This window comes from Lepisma saccharinum, chromosome 13 (assembly GCF_977018435.1).
Source record: "Lepisma saccharinum chromosome 13, izLepSacc3.1, whole genome shotgun sequence".
Lineage (NCBI taxonomy): Eukaryota > Metazoa > Arthropoda > Insecta > Zygentoma > Lepismatidae > Lepisma > Lepisma saccharinum.
In genome coordinates, this window is record NC_139241.1 from 42,918,204 (window position 1) to 42,937,372 (window position 19,169).

The 19,169-nt window shown below is 40.0% G+C and overlaps 1 protein-coding gene across 1 annotated transcript in view; it reads left to right on the plus strand.

Annotated features, from left to right (window-relative positions):
* LOC145997249 (tetratricopeptide repeat protein 17) overlaps window positions 1–19,169 on the plus strand; it is a 164,778-nt gene that overhangs the window by 86,776 nt on the left and 58,833 nt on the right. The window contains exons 6-8 of the mRNA XM_083134092.1: window positions 4,121–4,240; window positions 12,044–12,201; window positions 16,339–16,478. Of these exons, the coding sequence (XP_082990218.1) occupies window positions 4,121–4,240; window positions 12,044–12,201; window positions 16,339–16,478 (418 nt within the window). The remainder of the gene's footprint in view (window positions 1–4,120; window positions 4,241–12,043; window positions 12,202–16,338; window positions 16,479–19,169) is intronic.

Sequence of the window (19,169 nt, forward strand, 5' to 3'; positions counted from 1 at the left end):
TGTTATATACTTGTATCAGGATTTGATAAAATTTCATATTTGGAAATCTAAAATTGTTTTGAATTGTAGTTAGGATTTGTTCACTTTGTTTCTTAAGAATAACATTCATGTATGCTTGAAGTTTCGTAAAGATATTAAATAAAGTAATGTGCCCATTCCCCATCCAGGATGCATTAATAATTAAAGCTAGTCTAAATCTCTTGTTAAAGTTCAGCTTCATTTTTCATCTTAACAGGCCTAGTAGTAGGGTTTTTTCATTGAATAAAAGGTCCTGGGTTTGATACCTGGTGGAGGCACATGGCCCAGTGGTTAGGATCTCTCTTTTAAACTGTAGGGTTAGTCCCAGTCTCGATTAGCCTTTCTGTGCATAAAGTGGACTTAAAACAACAATTCAATTCATTGAATAAAAATATAAATTTTGTTAATTTTGTAACTACACCTAAGTAGGGGACTATTAAATAAATGCTAGGAAAAAAGTCAAGAATTTTGGATTTATTATTTTGGTAGACACCCTATATTGTGAATATCTAGACACAGCAAAAGCATAGTCGTCATACCCATTACACTGATGTCGTTCTTGTGTGGACATACTTGTTATGTGCAATTAAGAGGTTAAGAGGTAGGGCAATAAAGAAAGTAGTATGTCATGTTGTATCTGCAAGATGTAGAACTTAATTTTTTTTAGGTATTTCACATTGCCAGTTTCAGAAATATCAACACATGACCATAGATTAATGGTTTTTCTCCCTCCTCCTCCTATATCGGCAACATGCTCCAATTTACTGAAATACAAATAATTAACATGAGCGTTAATTTATGCACATGACCAGTGCTGATTAGTACTCCAAAGTTCATTATTCTTTTTTTGTTACAGGAGTGGTGGTAAAGGTCAAGGTAGACGTAAGTGAGTTACTAACTTCTTCCGTGAAACTTGTAGAGTTTCAATTAATTTTGGTGGCCTCTGCTACCATTTGGTTACAAACTCGTTGCTTCACTGCATCTAATTATTATCAGCCACGTCTTTTATTCCCCAAACTTAAAGTCAAGTCAAGTCAAGTCAAGACATAACTATTATTGTTTTTATTGCTTCACAATATACTATCTTGTATCTATGGTGAGATACAGTCCGCATCATTTTCATACAATGTGGCAAAAGTTTTCTCTGAAGATTGCCTCCAGCCCATTCGCAAGCCACTGAAAATACAAGGAGCATTTCATAAAAAGTGATTATTCAACAATATATCCATTGTTTGCCACTGGTAGCAACAATTGTGCTCTCAGCCTATATTACAGGGTGGCTACTCACTGGGAATTCCTTGAATTCCAGGAATTATGCGTGAATTATTGGCTCCAGGAATTATGCATGCATTCTGCATGAATTTTTCTCCGTAGACTGAAAAATTGCAACTTTTGTTAATCCAAATCCTATTTTCAGAGTTTAGCTTTTATTTATATCTAGAGGGAAAAAATAGCTGCATGGAAAATAAAACAGAATTCTTTCAATCCGTTTACTTTGTTAGTGTTTTGCACAACAATTTATTTGACAGGAGGAAGATTATTGCAAGATAAGATATCTATCTTGAAGTTGATTAGTTAAATTTGAGTTTGCAATTCTTATACAGTTAACAATTTTTCGTAGATTAGTATATCCCATAACATTTGCGACTTGTTTGAATATGCATTTCGAGTCTGAATATGTGAAATGGCAAATTTGAACTCCGCACCTTAAATTAAATATTTTAAATTTATATACTGTTTGAATTGAATTAGATTTTTTGAACACATTTGAATCACACAGATCCTTTATATTGTTAATATATTTGTGTTTGTATATGTGTGGGGGTGAAGGGGGGTTGAGAGACAGTAATATGTAATGTTGAAAGAGAGAAACCGTCTACTTTACCCCTTACATTTTTGGAAAGTTTGCCTTTAAAACTGGGAATTGTACTTGAATTTTATCATGGTTCTAGAGTGGCCATTCTGTATTAGTAGATACCACACAAATTGGTCCGTCTCCTTTGGACTTTTTATCTGGGCTGAGCCTGTACCATTTACCAGTGCTCACCAATACTGATACTTGAACTTGTAACAATTTGGAGTAGTTTAGAATATTTACAGGGTGGCCGGAAATTCCCTTTACACTGTACTTTACCCGGTTGTGCAAATCAGTGGCGGTTCGTGTGATCGGCAAGGGGCAGGGCACATTCAAAATATAGACTATATCTTAGAACTAATGGAAGTCGTACCAGCGGCATTTAATATATATCAAATTAAAAATATGTAATACTTTAGAAAAGTTTACCTTGTTATAATATTTCTTGTGTATCAGTTCTATTGAATAAAATGCACGGAAAACTAAGAAAAGGCAATTACCTACAGGACACCGCATATCCATTCCGACTTATAGTTTTTATTTTTATTAAATTTTCTGTTGTATGTTCTGTTTTTATCTTAATCTTTGAACATTTGATTTAGGCAGAGCTCTGGTCTTGTTCTGCCTAATTATTTGGCCAACATTCATCCTTAGTGATTTAAAAATTGACTTTGCAATATCTCACCTGATTCATTTAGCTTTATTGTCACGTGCACGGTAACTCCTCAGTAAAGAACTCGCTAAATAACACCAGTTTATAAAAACTTTTCAAAGTGCATCGAACCTCGACAAGACTTTGCCACCTCCTTCTTCCCAAGTTCCTTCCCATTCATTTTGTTCGGTACGCTACGGTAAATGGACCCAGCCACAATCTAACGGGAAACCGAAAAACACCACCCCAAGTTTTGGGTGGGTCTCAGCGATATTCTGACCATTCGCAATGAAAACACCCATAATCCCTCGGACCTCTCCCGCAGCTCAGAATGTGACCATTGCTATGTTGCCAAGTTTCATCCAAAGCTGCCTTAGCTCAGATGAGGACTGCTTTTGGGACAGCGTATACAAGTGTTTCAAACAAGTATAAATAATTATAATTGTAGTTCTTTTTAGATACATAATGTATGGATGAGCACGTGACCGTGTGATCTAAGGGTAGAACCGCGGCTGGTGCAAATATGTCTAATATTAAATTGGCCTCTTTGAGGTGTGACTGGCACCACTGACTACCGTGCTGCCTCTCATGGCAGAAAAAACACACAAACAATCCGGGCGAGTTGTGATGTTGGACACAAGTCCTTTCGCTATGGAGGAGCGTTTGGTGGCTTATGTGTGGATCCACGAACGTCGAATCACTAGAAAAACAATGGAGGACATCATGAACGCCGGGTGTGCGATATATCATGCAATCAGGATATATTTTTCTGTGCCAAAGAAAACCCTTTTTTTTTTAGGAAATCGAGCACAATCCACCTCATGTTCTGGTGGCAGGGATGACAGCAGAACACCCACTAAGTCCTTATTTTTCAATGGTTCTGTTAATCAGCAGAGTTGTCTGAGAATGATGAATGTGATGGCATAAAGAATCACCAGCATCTTTTGATATGAACACAATGGCACACAAACGTATTTCGCTTTAATCGACCACAGACACCTGCTTGAAATTTTCGCAAATCGCTGGATTGGACGTGTCTCAGCAAAATCTCTGGCTCCACTGCCTTGGCCTGCAAGAACCCCTGATATCACCTCACCTGACAATGCACTCTGGGGTCTTGTAAAAGGAGATGTGTGGAAACGCCAATACTCTGACAAGGAACAGCTGAAAGACAGAGTTTCTGCAGCTTTTCAAAATGCTACCTGTGATATGCTGTTGCAGATGAACAATCAGACATGGAGGCACATAATGGACGTTTTGGATCCATAGGAAACAAGTTATGTACATAACTACATACAGTAATTCAAATTCAGTGTAAAGGGACTTTCCGGCAACCTGTATCAATTTTCCGTGGAACTGTATTTTATCAATCTTCCAGAGTTTTGCTTTAAAATATTCATAATTGCACATGAAATAATCATTTAATTACAAAATAAATTTCTTGACAAAATAATTAATTCCAAAAAAAATATCTGTTAGTATTGGTAATTTAATTACAACTGAAATTTTCTGATAATGATACATCAGTATTGACTCATCCGTACATATTATTATTGTCAATAAATAACAAATTTGACATTTGTGTTGTATTTCAGGTCAGTTGCATGTTATGAAAATGCATTGAGGATAAATCCAGATTTTGAATCAGCACAGAAAGGGAAACATGCTATTCTGTGTTTGAAGAAGCTTGAAGATGCATTAATAGGGTTGCATAAGTAAGTATACATGTACTATTTGGCACATTATGAGGTTTGATGAATAAGTTCTTAGACAGGAGCCGCCACTGGTAACTGGTTAGGTTTTTGTGGGGGTTGTGCATGAAAAGGAAGCTTGTTTTGTCCTTGAAGGTTCCTGAATGGTCACGGCTCTATCTTTGTTTAGTTGCGAGCTGCAGCCTGCAGCCTGTTGAGTGCGGATGTGTGTAGTATTGTTGGCAGATTATTGTGTGTGCCAAACAATGTATGTGCATAGAATTTGGTTTAAAACGGGAAAATAGCTCTCAGGCATACGTGTGTATTTAGGACAACTAGTATAGTAAATTTAAAGATGACCAACAAAACATGCGGTAAAGTCGGTCACATGTGACAATGTTACTCGTTATATATATCAAAGAAGGAGAAAGGAAACACTCACCAGACAGTGGAAAAATTATAATTTTTGCAGTCTTAACGCTGCATCTTCGGTGTAAGAAAAAAGACTGAACCGGAAGTTGGAGATCTGGTAGAGTTGCCAGGTCTCGATCATAGAAGAAGTAGTGGTCTTGAACTCTCAAGATTACCTGGTGGAAGCAACTTGCCAGCTGGCTGACCCCTCCACCTACAAACCCACCACAGTTGACCTATCCTCCGCACACCTCAACAAAATCCAGGACTTCATCTGCACCCGCGGCCCCTCTGAAGGCCTGACAGTGCCTACCAGAGCCATGTTAGTTCCTGACAATCCTCGCACCCCCACCTTCTATTTACTGCCCAAAATTCACAAACCTGGCAACCCTGGTAGACCCATTGCGTCCAGCTATCACTCACCCACAGAAAGAATCTCAGCCTTTGTTGACTCCCATCTCCATCTGCTTGTGAAAGCTCTGCCCTCCTACCTCCGAGACACCAACCACTTCCTCCAGAAAATCAGCACCCTTCCACCATTGCCCCCAAACACCATCCTTGCCACCATCGACGTCACCTCCCTCTACACCAACATACCCCACTCCCATGGCCTCCGCTCCATAGAATTCTACCTCAATAGCAGACCCAAACCTCACAACCCCAGCACCAACTTTCTGTCCCACCTAGCTCACCTCATCCTCACATGTAACAATTTCACCTTTGGAAACCAACATTTCCTTCAGATCCGAGGTACAGCCATGGGTACCAGAATGGCCCCATCCTATGCAAACCTCTTGATAGGCAAACTTGAGCAAGAGTTCCTAGACACCCAACCCCTCAAACCCTTCCTCTGGCTCCGCTTCATCGACGACATCTTCATGCTCTGGACACATGGAGAACCTTCCTTATCAGCTTTCCTGGACCAGGTGAACCTTATGGAACAAGCAATACTACAAAAGTGTTCTTGAGTGGTTACCTGAAAAGTGCGGAAGAAGAGACAAGAACTGAATCCTGCACCAGGATAATGCATAAGTGAATCCCTATTTCATGGGAACATTTGTTATGAAAGGGCTTCCCGATGGTGGTGTCACCTTGTAATTGAGGGTCTTGGGTTTGGTACCCTGTGGAGGCACATGGTAGGTCGAAGCCCACTTTAAACAGTAGGTCCAGGCCCAATTAGCATTTCTGTACATAAAGTGGACCTAAAAAATCCCAAGGAAACTCGAACATGTGACATAAAATGGATGCAGGTACAGGAAAACCTCATTAATACAATATTGGTTAATAGGAAGTACCCCTTAATCCGAAGTTCTTCCCATTCCCCAGCCGATAAGATAGGATTTATAATGTATTTCAGTACGGATAAATCGAAATACGGATAATTTTTAATACGAAGTTGTTTACAAGACCCTTCCGCAAAACTGGTTTCGCTTAATTCGAAGTAGACACCTGCGTAAGTCGACAAGAGAAGATCGAATGTGGAGAGAGCTTGGACGTTATTTTAACTTGACCTTGACATGTTTCCTTGTCCTAAGAGCTGCTGACAACTCCAGGGAAGTAGCCCGAAATGCCCGCTGGACATTGACATTCTTTGTCAATGTGCATGGGAGGTCAAGCTCTTTCCCCGCTGAATGCGCCACCTTGGAAATATTCACCAGTGCTAGATGAGAAATGCGAGATAAGATCGCACGAATGTTCCAAAATACAAGACGCGTGGCGCCTGGAAGTCTCACCCATCCGTCTAGCTCTGAGCTCGAGATACAGCAATTTTCCGTGAGCGAGCAACTTTTGGCCTGGCAGCCGACAACTTCCGGTAACCACTCATTAAAAGCGTGTTCTTTGTGCCCTGTAGAACTTCATTAAAAAAAGGGAAACTGTTACAGATAATCAAAGCCACATAGGCTATTTAAAGATAGTCAACCCCTGTAATGCGTTGTCATCTAGGTTTTCGATCTTAGGTATGTTACAACTCCCGTTTCCCGCTTCATACGTTTCCCAACTGTGCCAGTCATAAAATTTGCCAAAACAGTGTTCTGTTGGCTGAGTGACTTCTCCCTTTTTCTATCAGTAAACAACATTTCTAATTGTTTCGGCCACGATTTCCTTGTTCGTGTGCGCACACGCGCTCCTTTCCTTTGGCGTCTAAAATAAAGCAACCAGTTCTGAATGCCTTCTTCAAAACGAACAAAAACCGCAGGATAAGAAAAAGTAGGAAATATTGCCCGTATTATTGTCTGTTGCATGGTAAAACGTAATGCAAGGATCATTTTTCTTTTTCACACTGCTGATAAAAGTTCGGTCTTCGATCGCGTTATCTTTAAAATGCTGAGGATTTCCCTTCTCTGCCACCTGCTGCTCTAACTTCCAGCCGGTCTCATTGTGTTTAAGCTGCAGCTGGCGCCAGTATTTAGTCTAGGGTGTGGAGAGTTGTCGCTTGCTGATATCGGCAATGACTCATTCAGCGCTAAGGAATAAGCGTCATTGTTTTGAATCTTGCAAAGCTGTTATGATTTGAAGATAACGAAATTCGATCTCCAGAAAGAAAAACAAGAGTTAAAACAACTTCATGATGCACATAAGTCTGCTTTTCTTCAGAACCATTAGCATGCTGCTGTGAAAAAAAAATGCTCAATGTAGGAATACCAGAGGCAAAGTTTTTTGGCGGAGCGACAGATTGCAATTTGTGTGTTTACTTTTTCAGAGTGGATTACAATGCAAGTTGAGGAAGGTTTTAGACTGATCCCTGCAAAAGGGGGGGGGGGGGGGCGAATATGAAGTTAACTGAAGCAAAGAAAACGTGACTTTTTGTACGATGTATTTTAGACAGCCGAACCAGAATGAAATTTACAGCCCCGATTTTTTTTCCTCCCAAGAGAATCTTCTCTTACCGGTTAATCCTGTAACGGACAATGTTCTAGTGAACGCACATAAAATCCAATATTCATTCTGTCGGATTATCTCCGGTCTCTTGCTTGCGCCAGTGTGACTACTGTCAAGATTCTTCCGAGTTTCACTTCTTGCAATAAATGATATTCTTTTCCTTTCCGTAGGTCTCCGTGCAAAAGGGTTTCTTATGAACTAAAATTGTAAGAATTTCGTGGAAGAGCGACGACTTTGCACAATTAAAAGAAAACAGTTTTTGAAAAGACTGTTTGCCACAACATGCGTCCCGTGCTTAACCAGTTGTATAACTAGGCAGGATAAATGGTGTTAACCATCTCCTTGGAATCTTTGTGTCCACATAAGCTCCGTGTTCTCATTTTGTGTAACATTTTTTACACTTTCTTTAAAACGTACAATATTATTATATAGTACACATAAAGCTTATTTTCTGAGCTACCACCAAGTATAAAACATCCGTTGTGGGGGTAATTTATACTCTACTTTATTTACACCTGAAAAACAGGCGCCATCTTGAAAAGTTTGGATAACTCGAAGTCGTTTAATTCGAAGTTGACATTTTTTGGTCCCTTGAACTTCGTATTAAAGAGTTTATCATGAATGGGGACCATCATTCATTTGTCATGAAATGGGTACAGGTATGCATGTGCCAATGTCTTCAACTAAACAGCAATGGATAATTGAGAGGAAATCAATCACAATTGATCAATAAGTAGGCACTGTTGAAATCCTACAGTAGGGGAAAATAAAAGAAATGGAATGCAATAAATTGACAAGCAGTTCATATGTTTACAACAGAAAATAGTGGGGAAAAACACCAGATGTGGACATTGTTGTTACAGCCTGAATAGTTTTAAGTAGGGATGGACTGATATGAAATTTTGACTGATTCTGATAAAAGTACCAATATAAAATTGCATATACTGATAACTGATATTCTGCCAATCTGATATAAAATTCGGTCCAAATGTTCCTTGAAGAACCTGAATTGTTTATTGACTTCCTTAATAAATGTATGTTAGCAGATGACTGTGATGCTAAAGAAGCTGCATATTCAGATATTTACTTTTATAAATTTAGGGAATGGAGATTATATGTTTATATCGATAAAAGTTATAACAAAATGACAGAATATTGCACTAAGTTATAAGATATTTATATGTGGGTTAGAAATTTAATAGTGGCAACTATTTATTCTCAAATGATGCAAAAGAGATACCTGTGAAACTTTACAGCCCTTCAATGGAGTCACCAGCATTGTGTACAACCTGTTGCCAGCGATGTAGAAGTCATAGTAAAGTACGCGCGTTTATTATGTCCCCATCCGCAACCCTTTTATAAAACTTAACACTGACAACAATAGCAAACAATAGCCAAACCGCTTCGAATAAGCGCGTGCACTCAGATGTTGTTGCCACATTTTCTTTACATTTCGGTCTCTCGTTATTTTTGCTCCATAACGACGTGCGGGGTTGATTCTTTTAAACTAGTTGTGTTGTGTTATGGTGCTGTTTTGTTGCTTTGTTATAGTGTTGTGCCTTTAGTTTTTTCCTTAGACTTTGCATAATGCAAGTTATCACTCACGACTGCTAGTGAAAATCCCAAGTATGAAGACAAAACTGCAGGATATTATTTCCTTCATGGAGAGCAGAGGTGCCCACCCCCCTCAAAGTCAATGGCGCATTCCCCCCAAAAATCATGTCATGCGTCCCCCCAGATTATATCATGTGCCTCCCAAAAAACATCATTCGCGCCCTCAAACCATATCGTAATCCCCACAAAGTATTTAATTATGACAGTGTGTCTACCGAAAGTAACTTTTTCTTAGCTTTACAGAACACTATACTTGATCTGCCCTTATTCCCTAAACAGGGGTGCCCATCACTCAAGACCACCCCTAAAATCGTTCATAATCCCCCGAAAATAGTTTGGATGAATGTGTAATAGTTGATGTCTATTTGAATGAAATACCATGTTACATTGTCCAAATTTTTTGATTGTTCGATTTTCGAAAAATATTAAAGCTAGCACATTGATTGGTTAAATATAGTAAATTAAAATATGTAAATATGCATATGAATAGTATTTTTGAGTGGGTTTATAAAACTCTATTTGAGTATTTAACACAAATTATTACACAACTTAAGATAAGAATAGAATAATTCAACCTTGGCAAACCAAATAATATGCTCCAGCCGTATGGCAGATTCAATTTGTTTCACGAGACATTACAGAACCCTAGCTAGAAATTCTTAAGCTCAGGGTGATAATATAACAGGGTTCCTCTTTCAAAGAACTCACCCCCACCCCCGTTTTCCTAGGGTAAATATAATTATTTTAGTAACAAACCATAATCCATAACAATAATTACTTGGATTTTATCTTAAGTGCAAATTTAAAATTTTCCTGTGACAAGTTAGAAATGCGGATTCGATATATTTTTGTCCCAAATGATGCACCTGTTTTAAATTAAGCAGTATACCAACACTAAGCATTATATTTTAAGAAGTGATGTTATTAATGAATATCGCTTATGTCTTGTAATGCAGCTATAGTATGAACTTCACATTCATCTCAGTAAAGCGCTAAACACGCATTCTCGCAACACATGATTGCCAGTGAAGTGAGCAAAAAAATGTTTACACCCATTTCTTTGCAGGCTTTCAAGAATATTAATTTAATGGGGTGTCAATACTTCCTTAAGATCCCGAGGTATTTCGTCTTTTCCAGCTTCTCTTTTGGCACATTTGGGGTCGAAAACGTGTACTACATACAATATCGCTAAATACATTCTCCAAAATGTAATGTTCAAACTCTCTCGACAATCTAAGATTTAACACTTTATCAAGAGCTTCCTATTTCCTCCTTTATATTTAATACTCAATCCTACCACCAAAATTTCCATGCTAATTTTAGACAGCATTGCCTCCTCCAAAGAAATTAATTCTCAGTCTCCACACCAGAATTTCCGCAACAGTCTAAGACAATAGTAATACACAAGAATTGGATACCCCCTCAATGTAATGTTCAATCCCCCTCTAACTAAAATACCAGCCATAATGTAAGACCTAGAGTTGGATACTGCCCCCCCCCCCCACGTTTAATTCAGAATCCCCCTCAGAACCCTGGTGTCAATTAAGGCCTAATATGTAAGAGTTGGATATTTCTCCCCCCCCCCCTTTCGATAATACCCTTAAACACTTCCTTTTTAATCTTTATCTGTATTTATTTTCTCTTTCCATATTCTTTAATTTTGTTTCTCTTTCTTTTTTCCTTACAATTTCCTACTGCTTTTCCTCTTTATCTCTTCAATTTGGCAACATCGCTTTCCTACTCCAGTTTGTTGCTTCTACTTCAAAATAAAACTGCCAGCTTGTGTGTTTCTTTTAACAAAGAGTACCGCTCCCTTTGTTAACCGCTGGGGATATAATGAACGCGCGGACTATATACCTGTAGCAGTGCCTGTTATGTTGATGGTTTGAATGGAGCGGTCTATTGCCTGAAGAATCTCGGGAACAGTTCAGAAACTTCATGTTAGGGAGGATTTAGCAGAAAGAGTCCCCTCTTCTTTCGCAATGCAGGTCGCGGTTATGTTCCAAAAATGAACAGTAATACTGCACATTGACGGTCTGTCCTGGAGGTACCTCGAGAATCACCAGAACTTTCACATTAGTGGGATTGTGACTACACAACTTTAGACCTCCAACTCCAGCGATACTCTATTTCTCTCGTCACTGTGCATGCACCTAGTGTTGCAAGGAAGAGTCCATTTACTGGGAGGTAGCTTAGGTATCAAACTGGTACTGTTCATGGCGTATATATACAGCAGTGTTGCCACTATTAAATTTCCAGCCCATGTAGATATATATGGAATCGGTAAAATTATGAGTAACTTTACCAGTTCATCGATATGCCTATATTGGCTGATACTGATACAGTGAGTACCTATTAATCTGTCCCATCCATAGTTTTAAGTTGTTGCCTAAAAGTTAAACACAAAAGTTAAATTTTGACTGTTTTGAAGTGTGAAAGGATACCAATATACAGTGGAATCCCGATTTTATTTTCCCGAATTTTACATTTTTTCACATTATACATTCACTCTTTATGGTCTCACTATGGTTTATGTTCCAAAATTTTCTCGGATTTTAAGTTTTTTTCAGCTTTGTCCCCTGAAAAGTGTAAAATCGAGTTTCCACTAGTTTTTGAATTTAGTCTGCTGAGAAGGCAGCCTGATTTGATAATACAGTTGAACCCTCATTTTCGTTACTGTATTTTACATTTTCCTGCATTATACATTTAATCTTCGTGGTCCCACTAGAGTAAAATATTTTAAAAGTTGCCCAGATTTTAGTTTCTCATTTTTTCCCCCTGAAAATATAAATGCAAGGTTCCTCTGTACAACGAAATTTGTGTATCCTCACCTTTCAACTTGGCTGGGAAACCTCAAAAAGCACTTTATTTCTACTGCAGTCTCCTAACTGTTCAGTTGTTGATATTTTATTCCTGTTTCAGGTCCTTGCAAGAAATCCTGGACCAATTGCAGGAGTATAGGCTGAAACAGGAGCAGCTTCTTCAGTTGCAGGAAAAGTTTTTCAGGGAGCAAGCACCGCATGAGATAAAGCTACTTGGCCTTAACCAGGAAGAGTGGGGATCTACCCTGAAGAGAGGGGGTAAGAAAGTAGAAATATATTGGTAGTACCATGCTTACCACTTGGTTGTGCAGGAGCTCAGAAGATAGGCATATATATGTCAGTCATGCTATTTTATCTTTTTACTATCTGCCACCGTAGCAGAGTGGTTAGCACAGCATGCTGCAATGCCACTGGTCCCAGGTTCAAATCCCGGCCAGGGCTTGGCTGTTTGAGTGTGTCCCTTCATCAGTTTTATTGTATTATCACTCATCTTCACGATTAGCCAAAAGTGGCAGAGAAGTGAAGTAAAATAGACCAAATAAATTAATCATCATTTAGCCTAAAGTAGCAGAAAAGTGATGCTAAAGAACAAAAATCAAATAAAAAAAATATGCAAGTAAAGGATTATGTTCCTTAAGTCACAACAAACTGTACAATGTGAAAAAAAAATAACTGCCCTCGTGAACTTGGTGAAACCAGCTATTTTACCTTCTTTAGGAACGCTCTAGGCAAAAGCAGGGGTGCCCATCCTCCCCAAAATCATGTCATGCATCCTCCCAAATTATATCATTCGTGCCCTTAAACTAAACACAGCCAAAAAAGTTTTGCATCAGGACGGAAAATGACAAAAGATATATGAAGCACAAGGTTAATTGACAATGACAGTAAGTTTACTAATAAATAGATGAAGAACAAGACATGTTGAATGAAAAGAGAACAAAAAAAGTACAATTTTCTCAGAAATGTGTTTAAAACGAAAATGGCACAATTCATGATGGAGGCGAAGAAACGGGTAACTGCCACAAGAAGACTGTTCGTCACAGCGAATCCACCAGAAACATTGTCTACCACCTGGTGTGTCCTCCCCTGTCTGCAAGAAGGTATTGAACACACTGTGGCATACTGAGGATGAGACGATCAAGGTGATCTTGCGGTAAGCGATCACATTCGTCCTGTGCCGCAAGAAGAACTTCACGAAGACCCACAGGAAGGTTTGCAATGGCATTTTTTTAGCATTGCCCATGAATGTTCGATGCAATTCATGTCGGGACTTTGTGCTGGCCAGAGCATGCGATGGATATTCGCCACCTGCAGATAATCGTGCACCATCTGTGCGCATTGTGGACGGACATTGTCATCCACCAAGACAGATTCGTTACCAATTTCCTGATGAAAGGGTTCCACAGTCGTCCGGAGAATGTCCCTGACATAACGAACAGCTGTTTGTGTCCCTCTAATTGGAATTAGGGGCGTTCGACATCCGAGCATGATCCCTGCCCACACCATGATTCCTCCTCCTTGGTATGGATGGACACCCTGGACACCACGAAGCCGCTCCTGCAGTCCAGGGCCTCTCCACACCCATCCTCTTCGTGAATCTGGCCTTATACAGAGCCTACATTCATCGGTGAAGAGCACATGAGCAGAATGATCGGGTCCCCAATTTTGATGTGCACGGGCCCAATGCGCACGGTCGAGTCGATGTCGTGGCAATAGGTCTTCTGGAACGTAAACCACTTTCTCGGAGTCTGTTACAGACAGTTTCGTTTGACACAGGCACACCAGAAGCTGCCTGGAGGGCATGAGTGATGTTCCTTGCCGTCATGGTATTCTGTCGCCGAGCTGAGAATCATACATAGTGGTCTTGTGCTGGTGTAGTGACCCGTGGACGACCTATCCGTTGACGATCTGTCCATTGACGATCTGCTACTGTTCCTGTGTCTGTATACCACCTCCCAGGTCCTACAAACATCGCTTTGCGCCACTCCAACAGCCCTAGCTACAGCCCGTTGTGACATGCTAGTCTACAGTAGGGTGATGATCCTGTCCCGATCAAACTCCATTATCGTACGCCTAGGCATGCCTTGCAAACAGCTGCACTCGCTCGCCTTCGCTAACTGGACACAAGGAACACCTACCTAACCTTCGCCATCTACCGTGGTGCTACCGCTTACCAACTACGGTAGTCGTCTGTGGTGAACGGTATTGCACGTCGACCACGTTACTTCGCACAATGAGCTCTGCTTCATCGTTTCTTGTCCGATTCGGCATGTTGCGGACACTATTTTCATCACTTCTCGGCTGATGCAAAACTTTTTTGACTGTGTTTATATCTTAATCCCCACAAATTATTTAATTACCAAAAGTAACTTTTCCTTAGCTTCACTGAACATTATAATTGATCTGCCCCTCCTCCCTAAACAAGTGTAGCATCACTCAAGACCAACCCTAAAATCGTTCATCATAATCGAGAGTATTGCGTGGATCCCACTTTAAACAGTAGGTTCAGTCCCGATTAACCTTAGAGTGCACAAAGTGGACGTACACACCAAATCGATCAATCGAGAATATTGCTTGTCTTGTAATGCAGCTTAGAATAAAAACTTCATATTCATCTCATTAAAGCGCCAAACACATCGTAGCAACAAATGATTGCGAGCGAAGCGAGCAAGAAATTCTTTGCAGGCTTTCAAAAATATTAATTTAATATGGTGTCAATACTTCCTTAAGATCCCGAGATATTTAGTCTTTTTCTTTTCCAGCTTTTCCTTTGGCACATTCGGGGTCGAAAACGTGTGGATGCCTTATCACTAAATACAGTCTTCAAAATGTAATGTTCGAGCTCTCTCTCTCTCCACTACAGAAATCCCTTGACAATCTAAGATTTTACACTTTATCAAGAGCTTTCTATCTCTCCCTTTAAATTTCATACTCAATCCTACCACCAAAATTTCCATGGCAATTTTAGACTTACTGTTAATATTGAAGAGTAGATATTGCCTCCTCCAAAAAATTAATTCTCAAGTCTCCACACCAGAATTTCCGCAAGTCTAAGGCAATAGTAATATACAAGAATTGGATACCCCTTTCAATTTAATGCTCAATCCGCCTCTAACCAAAGTACTTGCCATAATCTAGGACCTAGAGTTGGATACTGTCCCCCCCAAAGTTTAATTCAGAATCCCCTTCAGAACCCAAGTGTCAATTAAGGCCTAATATATAAGAGTTCGATATAACCGCCGCCCCTTCGATAATGTCCTAAACACTTTCATTTCATCATCTAATGGATTAAATATGGTGCATTTAAGGTGTAAAATTTTTACGTATTTTGGAAAAGATATAAATGTTGAATTTTATATTATTTGAAGGGGAAAACCCCCCAAAAAATCTCGATGGCGCAACTTGCACCATAAAACCCACCTGTGGGCGGGCACCCCTGGTCAAAAGTGTCAGTTGCAGTGTTTTATTTATGAAAATTTCCATATGGGCCCAGCGGGAGATCTGTTGTGTGTGCTTCTGGCAGATGTAAACTCTATTGGAGATACTCTTGCTCATGTTAATCACATTTTAAGAAAACTTAAGGTACACTCGTCTTGTACATAACAGATTTCACAATGTTCACACAAGAACTGTTCAGATATGAGATAAATTAGGGCTGATCTATGACCACATTCAACCAATACCAGTGCCAATACTCATATTGATTCTCACTGATAGTGATGCTTCCAATTGTAATAGTTGTAAGAATTGTAACAATTACAAGTTGTTCAAAATAGTGATTAATGTTACATAGGAATTATTTCACTCACTCCCAATTACATGCATCAGTTTAACAGAATTTTTCTTTAAAATATTCAAGCATTGTGTCTGAATATTACCTATTATGTAATAACATGATCCAGTTTTTCACAGAACGCTGGTGCAAAATGAGTAGGAACTTTGAATTTTGTACATTTTCCAGAAAAATATATTGCGTAAAAATGTTATGCATCATTTTTGAGAACCCCGAAATGACCAAAATTCCAGATATTGGCCAGACATTGGGAAATAAATTCCATACGATAACAATGGTATCGGCTGGTTATAATACATGGGCATCAGTATCAGCTCATCTGTACATTAAATATGCCTTTGCTATACAATATTAGCTTACCATTATATAAAATTTCACATTTTGCATAATTTTAAGGTGTAAAGATCTCATGAAAGTGTCACATGAATTTGACACACCCTGTGAGATACCTGGACTATAAGAAAGTATGGACTGGTACGTGTCTATATCGAAATGGTATTTGTATCAGCTCACTCCTCTATGGATGACTTGGTAGTTTATTTTTCATCCATGGATTTTCTTCCATATATTCAAATATGTTTTTTTTCTCTCTTTTATCATAGGTCAACATTGCATACAGCATCAACAGGATGGCCATACCTTGCTGACTTGTGGAGAAAATTACAATAAGATTTTGGAAAACAATTTGCAAATAGATATCACCTCAAGCCTTCAGAAGCTGCTCAGGAATGTTGAAACTCAGGTAACTATAATTTTCTAAATTATCATGATATTCTAACGGATTTTTATGATATTATTGCAAACTACAAGTATGTGTTTTAATCCTCTGTCATCCGCATCCTCATAGTAGCACAAATGTCCCGCGTGTGCACTCGGTGCCACCCTAACAAGACCAACATTATTTCCATGAATTATTGATGCATATCGATGTTGAATTACACTAGCACTTACTGAAAATCAGGCGAAATATATACACCCACCGCAAAATGACTTCGTACCTCATAACAAAGCACAAAAATACAGAAAATTCATGTGAAGAGCTATTATTAAAGATATTAGATACAGCTAAAAATGCATACATTAGTACGGAGTCATGTTGTCTTTACTTTTGAGAACCATTGGATGTGCTTGGGCATGGAATTACTAAGACTTCGGAAGTAATTTAAGTCCATGTCAATGCACCACATTTTCTTCAGTTCTGTTTGGAGGGTCTGTAGGTTCTGAATCTTCTTCTTTCCCAGGAATTGCTTCATACGATGCCATCAATTTTCAATTGGGTTGAGATCGGGGCTATTCCCAGTTCACTCGAACATCTTTATCTGTTGTTCCTCGAGCCATTTCCTTGCCTTCTTAGCCGTCTGACAAAGAGCGTTATCATGCATGAAAAGATCACACCCATGGATCTGAAGCATATCCACTAAATGGTCCTTAAAAACGTTGACATCACTCCCCTGGACTTCTTTCTATGGGGAGAGATGAAACGTATCGTATACAAAACACCTGTCGTGTTGGCCTAGGATCTCGTTGCACACATTATTGTCTCCACAGCGACGATAGCAGACACCGCGGGGTTGTTTGCTTGCACTGGACAATCGTTGATTCGGCGTTGTCATCTCTGCATGAAAGTTAATAGCAAACAGTTTGAACATCGTCTGGGATGTGGTTCCCTCGGCACCTCCACTCTGCACACAATGAACATGTCGACACATATGCAACCTAGCGCAGCATCACCACCATCTTTGTTTTTCTACGCATTGGTGATGTCCACTACGGATATTCGCTTTCTTCTTAGTTGTCAGTCTCCACATATCACTTTCCGTGGATAACACATCTCGCTAAACACTTCCTTATCCCCATGACTTCAACAGACCCATTCGCTTCCTTTGGGGAATCCCTTGCGCATCAACTTCGCACATCTGCCATTTGCTTGTTTGAATAGAGCATGCCACATTTCTTTGTGGAACGCCCTTCTACGCGGTCATATGGTTGGCCGTTGTGCCACTATTTCCTTGTAAACATAATTTTCACACTTTTTCCACACTTGAATAACTCCGAATGGGTGCCGTTTTCGGCATTTCATCACATGAACTTTTGTGTTTATTTTCACTTGTAGAATCACCTCCTAAGCATTGGAAACTAACTTTAGTAACACCCTGTATATAGATAGATTAAGGAAATAAACTAAGTAATGAGGGAATTACAACCTTAGACTCTTGAAGCAACTGCATCAAAATATTATTCTAAAAGTACAAGGTAACCAAAAAAAAGTTCTTGCCATTCTAGAGCAGTGATAAACAAAGAGCAATACAGTGGACAGTACATACCTTTAGGTTTCGAAGTAATCCCATGAGCATCCAACACCTTTTGCCAACGTTCCTCTAGCTTCACAATACCCTGGTGATAAAACTCGGCGGGCTTGGATGCAAAGAAGTCTGTGAGTGCGTTCTGCAGGTCTCCCTCATTTGCGAAGGATCTTCCACGGAAGTGGTTGTCGAGGGAATGAAACAGGTGGTAATCTGTTGGTGCAAGGTCCAGTGAATATGGTGGATGGCACAGTGTCTCCCAGCCAAGTTGCTGAAGGATCTCCCGGGTCTCCTTTGCCACGTGGCTTGGCATTGTTGTGCAGGAACAGCACACCCTTGCGATTCACCAAGGCCGGCTCCTTCTGCCGCAATGCAAGATGCACCCTTTGCAACTGCTGAGAGTAGAGGTCAGCAGTGATGGTCTGACCAGGTGGAAGGAGCTCGTAATGCACCACTTGCCGACAATTCCACCATACAGAGAGCATAACCTTTCGTGGGTGCAGAGGTGGTCTTGAGGTGTGAAGAACAGGGTCACGTGGCGACAACCAATGTCTGGTACGCTTGGGAGTGTCATAGAGGACCCACTTTTCGTCACCAGTGAGCAAGCGATCAAATATGGGTGTGTTCAGGTGCCGAGTGAGCAAGGACAAACAGGCTGTCTCTCGTTGTTCCTTGTTGGCTGCTGACAGTGTGTGGGTTACCCACTTGCTTAACTTGTATGACTTCCCTATCCCATGCAGGTGCAGTCTGACTGTTTCAGCGGAAACATGAAACCTTTCTGCAAGTTCATCACACGTTCGACCACTCTTCTCCTTGATGGCTGCCTTCAGGGCCTCGTCATCCAACACATGTGGTCGTCCACTGCGAGGTTCATCCGAAAGGCTAACATCTCCGGAACGGAATTTCTGGAAAAAAATGCCTGGCAGTGCGTTCGTTCACAGCATTCTCCCCAAATGCCTGGCAAATGCTGCAGCTGACAGGCCCACTTTAAAGTCATACAACAAATACATGCAAACAAGCTGCTTCGATACCTTCGACACTGGACGAGCTATGACCGCTGTGTGTGCGCAACGTGTCTGTATTGCTGACTGTCGATAGTCAGACTAACTCCCTATCTCTTGGCAGGCACG